Below are 6,000 nucleotides of genomic sequence, written 5' to 3' on the forward strand. Positions count from 1 at the left end.
AAAGAATCCTCATCTATCATTTGAAATCTCTCTCTCTCTCTATCTCTCTCTGTCATCTAGGTTTTTACTAGGGCTTTGTATGTATTATAGATGGTTCTACTACTCTCAGCAAACTATTTTTTTAAATTTATTTTTATTTTTTATATTTATTTTCCCTTTTGTTGCCCTTGTTGTTTTTCATTGTTGTTGTAGTTATTATTGTTGTTGTTGATGTCGTCGTTGTTAGATAGGACAGAGAGAAATGGAGAGGGGAGGGGAAGACAGAGAGGAGGAGAGAGAGATAGACACCTGCAGACCTGGTTCACCGCCTGTGAAGCGACGCCCCTGCAGGTGGGGAGCTGGGGGCTAGAACCGGGATATTTACCCCAGTCCTTGCGCTTTGCACCACGTGCACTTAACCCGGTGCACTACCACCCGACTCCCTAAACTATTTTTTTTTAAGAGTAAGAGACAGAAAGGTAGAAACAGAGAGAGATGGAGAGATACCGTAGTACCACTCCACTGTTTGTGAAGCTCACCCTTTGCGTGGGAAGCCCATGTGGAGGCTGGGGATTTGAACCTGGTTCCTTACCCATGGTGAAGTTTGCGCTCTGTCTGATGAACTATCTTCTGCCCCTGAAATGTTTCTGGTTTGGAAAATACGATGCTTTGTGATAAGACAGTATTATTTTTTGATCGTAAGTTTTTTCTTCCAGGAAATACTCAGAAATCAGAAAATATTTATGAAAAGCACTTCCCACAATATGCATCTATATCTGTATCTTTATGTTGTTCATTTACCTTTTGCTAGAACTTTGCAGAATGTTCTAGAAACTCTGTTCTTAAGTTTCAACAAGATTTTTTTCCCCGTTTCTTTTCCTTTTTTTTTTTTTTTAATCAGAGCACTGCTCAGCTTTGGTTTATGGTGGTGCAGGGGGATTGAACTTGGGACTCTGGAGCCTCAGGCATGAGAGTCTCTTTGCATAACCATTCTGCTATCTACTCCTGCCCTTTCTCTGTAATTATTAACAACAATAGTGTTACATTTTTTAAAAGTTATTTCTTTTTATGAGGGAGTGAGAGACCAGAGCACTCCTCAACTCTGGCTTATAGTGGTACCAATATTCAGCCAGGTATGCAAATCCTATTCTTTCACCAGTTATCTTCCAAATCTTGTGGTTATTTTTTGTTAATTCTTCTCCTATCTCATTTTTTTCTAGGTCTGTGTCCATTCCTTACCAGTCTTTTGAGATAAGCCATTCTCTCCCTCTCTCTCTCTCTCTATCTTTCCCTAGTGATTTAATATTGATTTACAAGTTACTAGGTAACAAGGGTACAATGCTGCACTGTTCCCACCACCAGAGTTCTGTACCTCCATTCCCTCTGTTGGAAGCTACAGTAGTTCTTCTAAGGTTGCGGACATCAGATAACCATCATCTCTACAATTGTCTATATTTGTATATATTTACCCTTCCCCCCCCCCATGGTCCCAGCTTCTCTTCCTTTATAAGTCACATCTACACTTATTACTACTTCCTAATATTCTTCCTTTTTCACTTTTCTCTCTCTGGGACCTTATGGAGTCCAGAGCTCTCTGGTTATCTCTCATCTCTCCCCTATCATTTCTTCCTTCACTGGGAATATGGGTCAAAATTCTTTTTGGGGGTGCAGAAGGTGGGAGATCTGGCTTCTGTAATTACTTCCCCGCTGGACATGGGCATTGGCAAGTCGACCCATACCCCCAGCCTGTTTCAGATAATCCATTCTCCATCAGTCTTCAGAGGTCATAAGCATGCCAGTTTTAATTATTTACTCATTACAGTTAGTGGTTTCAAATTCTACTTTTGCCAGGGCATCAGCTGAGGAAGGACAGTCACGCTGACTACCGCTTTCTCAACCCATACCTAAAATGCTCCTGCATTGGGACCCTCAGTTCTGCTGTTTCCCCCCCTTGAATTTTTTTCTCTTTTATTTTTATTATTTATTTTTTTCCTCCAGGGTTATTGCTGGGGCTCAGTGCCTGCACTATAAATCCACTGCTCCTGAAGGCCACTTTTTTTCCCTTTTTGTTGCCCTTGTTGTCCATCATTGCTGTTGCTATTATTATTGTTGTTGCTATTGCTGTCATTGTTGTTGGATAAGACAGAGAGAAATGGAAAGAGGAGGGAAAGGCAGAGGGGGAGAGAAAGATAGACACCTGCAGACCTGCTTCACTGCTTGTGAATCGACCCCCCCCCCTTGCAAGTTGGGAGCCAGAGGCTCGAACCGGGATCCTTAAGCAGGTCTTTGCGCTTGGCGCCATGTATGCTTAACCCGATGCACTACCATCTGGCCTCTGAATTTTTTTTTTTATCCTCTGCTCTTGGCTACTATTTTATCCATTTTTTTGGATAGGACAGAGAGAAATTGAGAGGGGAGGGGGAGATTGAGAGGGGGAAGAAAGATACCTACAGACCTGCTTCTCTGTTTGTGAGGCATTTCCTGCCAGGGGCTCGAGCCTGGATCCTTATGCAGGTCCTTACACTCAGTACTATGTGTACTTAAATGGGTGCACCATCGCCTGCCCTCCACCCCCTTGAATATTCTTCCTGTGATACCCACATGATGAATTCTCTCTGGTCCTTACTGAAATTGATTGACACAGTCTCTTTTCATTACTACTATTATTCTCTCGCCCCACCCCCCTTTATGTCAAAAATCTCTTCATAGTGCTTATCACCATCTGTCACAGATTTACTTGTCTACTAGTTTATTGTCTGCCAATACCCCCCCCCAATTCCCACCCAGCTATTGGAATATAAAACTACAGAGAGCAACAGTTTTGTTTCATATATATATATATCACACTCTAGCATATAATGAACATGCAATAAATATTACTTTAAGAAGTGACAAGATTACTTGAAGGAACAGTTTTACTAAAAGGTATTTAACTGGTGTGTCAGGACGAAAGAGTGTGTTAGACCAAAAGGCTCAGCCTGTGGTGGCTTAATTCCTACCGTGAAGGTCAACACCTGATCTAGCAGTCATGGTAGAGTTCATCACATCTGTGCTCTCGTCACTTTCTCCTCCCTTCCCCCTGCATACCTCAACATCTTCTTCTTCTTCTCCTTCTCCTTCTCCTTCTCCTTCTCCTTCTCCTTCTTCTTCTTCTTCTTCTTCTTCTTCTTCTTTCTCCTCCTCCTTTTCTTCCTCTTCCTCCTCCTCTTCCTCCTTCTTTTTCCCCTTTATTGGGGGATTAATGTTTTACATTTGACAGTGAATGTACATGCATAACATTTCTCAGTTTTCCACATAACAATACAACCCCCACTAGGTCCTCTGTCATCCTTTTCCAGGACCTGTACTGTCCACTCCCCACCCACCCACCCACCCACCCACCCCAGAGTCTTTTACTTTGGTGCAATACACTGATTCCAGTTCAGGTTCTACTTGTGTTTTCTCTTCTGATCTTGCTTTTCAACTTCTGCCTGTGGGTGAGATCATCCCATATTCATTCTTCTGTTTCTGATTTTTTTCACTTAACATGATTTCTTCAAGCTCCATCCAAGATGGGCTGAAAATGACCTCATCTTCTTAGTAATAGTAATAGTAATAGTTTCCTAACTAGACTGAAGTACCTTATAGATAGGGAGAAAATGTTGTTTATCAACCTGCCAATGTCCATGCTGAGTAGAGAAGCAAATACAGATGCCAGACCTTCCATCTTCTGTACCCAATAGAGAATTTTGGTCCATACTCCCAGAGGGATTAAAAAAAAAGGGGGGCATGGGGGAGTTTCCAGTGGAGGGGATGTGTCACAGAACTCTGGTAGTGGGAACTGTATAAAATTGTACCTGTTATATTATAATCTTGTTAATCATTATTAAATCACTAATAAAAAATTTTAAATGTCATTTATCCTGCATTCCCTTGATGTTCCTCATAAATATATTTGAATTAATATATAATAGCTGGTGCTATTAAAATCTTCATGCAGTCTGTATATTATAAATAAAGATTATGAAATGGATGATAGAATAATCTATATGTATATATATTTTTCTACAGATGAAGATGGCAACATGACCTGCTTGAATTCAGATGGTGTTACATCAGTTGCTTTAATGGAAACAAAGAACCAAGAAGGGCTAAACTATATGGTACTTGTACCAGAATCCACTCACAGTGAAGAAAATCCCAGGGGTCCTAAAGATATTAAGGATTCTGAATCTTATGGCCTGGGGAAAGAAGGGAAAGAACTGCAGGCAGGCAAAGATTCCTTCCGCTCAAAAAAAATGGCTCACCGACCGCCTGGTGATTCTGAAGGCCTGAACTACGCCTGTCTCACTCACAGTGAATATGGAGATGGGTCTGATTAGTAACTCTGTTGGGAAATAGAGTTGAGGTAAACACTCCCTTGAAGTAGTTACGGAAAGAAAATTTTGTCAGAATGACATGCGATGGTCTATGATTATGATTTAACACTGAAAAGTGACTAAACCCCTGCTTCCAAAAGCTGTTCAGTTACAGTTGTGACAGTCCACACAACGACTCAGAGTAAAACCTTCATCAGAATTCTAAGGTGAACTTAAAAGAATTTGAAATCGCTAGGAAGATTCTCATCTAGAAGGGAAACTGCTTTTCTCCCACAGGGCCCCTCGGGCTATTGTCTGCCTTTCAGTCTGTTTGGCATAGAAACTTCTGGATTGGCTTATTAATGATAAAATAGCTAGGCTCAGAGACCTGATGGAAGGTTCTGGTGACTAAGCTATATAGGTTATCTGGAAAGAAGCATATAGACATGAATTGGAATGTATATGAAGGTATATGTATATGGAAATGACTAAATAGCTCTATATAAATAGAAGCCAGCTTCTATTTCACATGAGAAGTATCTAGAAGATTATTTCTCTATAAATATTGTCTTTAATGACTACTCTAAAATATTTTATATTTTGAGTCTTACAACAGTAGCATTAGTCACAATGAAAATGGGATCCTGTCTAGTGAAATAAGCCAGAAGGAGAAATATGCATCTTGGATAGTCTCACTTATAAATGATACTGAAGAAACAAAGAAGGAAATACAGGGTGAAACTCTAAGTAGTTATGATCTTTGCAGCAGGCCCAAGAACTCTAACAGGAGAAGGCAGGATGGGGGTTGAAAAGATGCGGGTTCATAGTGTCCTGTGATGGAGAAAGATGACAAGTTGGTGAAGGGTGAGGTGTGCAGACAGCTATGATGGGGAGATAAGAAACAGTATATATGTGATAATAAAATCTTGTAAATCAACATTCCCTCAATAAAGTGATCTAATAAAAAAAAAGGACCATATGAAAATCTCTAAGTCCAAAAGTTTAGCATTCTATATTTAGGTGGTATAAAAATTACTCTGTAACTTGTACACTGGTAGAAGTCAGCTAGTATAAACATTATTTTGATTTGCTATGTTTATTTTATATATCATTAAGATTTTTTAGTATCAAATTATTTTGAATTAAATCTAAATAGCCATGCAATGTTAATCAAACATTGTCTTTTTTATCAGCAGCATGAAATAATACTTTTGTGAGCACTATTAAAAAGAAACCTATAGAGAAACATTTTAATTTAAAATTTTGATTTAAAGCCAATCATTTTCTTTGCAGTTACCCACTGAAATCTGAGAATCTCGAGTTATTTAGCAGTAGTACTAACGAAGACATTGGTATTCAGTTTCAGTAAGATGTGTGCTAGAAATAGAGAATATTCAATTATACTGTATGCTATGGGACGCGTGGTGGTGCACCTGGTTGAGTGTACATATTATCATGGGCAAGGAGTGGGCTTCAAGTCCCAGATCCCTGTCTGCAGGGGGGAAGCTTCACTAGCTGTGAAGGAGTTGTGCAAGTGTCTATCTTTTCTCTTCCTCTGTCCCTCCCTCTCTCCTCTCAATTTCTCTCTGTCCTAGCAAATGAAACAGAAAGAACAAAAAAAGGGTGTGTGGGCGTGGGGGGGTGGGTGGCCAGGAGTGGTGGATTTGTAGTGCTAATACCAAGC

At 40.0% G+C, this 6,000-nt stretch overlaps 1 protein-coding gene across 1 annotated transcript in view; it reads left to right on the forward strand.

The window, feature by feature from the left end:
• Nucleotides 1-5,463, forward strand: part of ROS1 (ROS proto-oncogene 1, receptor tyrosine kinase) — a 140,672-nt gene extending 135,209 nt beyond the window's left edge. The window contains exon 44 of the mRNA XM_060190561.1: nucleotides 4,030-5,463. Within this exon, the coding sequence (XP_060046544.1) occupies nucleotides 4,030-4,340 (311 nt within the window). The 3' untranslated portion in view covers nucleotides 4,341-5,463. The remainder of the gene's footprint in view (nucleotides 1-4,029) is intronic.
• Nucleotides 5,464-6,000: the final 537 nt, after the last annotated feature.

Source organism: Erinaceus europaeus, chromosome 4 (genome assembly GCF_950295315.1).
Source record: "Erinaceus europaeus chromosome 4, mEriEur2.1, whole genome shotgun sequence".
Taxonomy (NCBI): Eukaryota; Metazoa; Chordata; class Mammalia; order Eulipotyphla; family Erinaceidae; genus Erinaceus; species Erinaceus europaeus.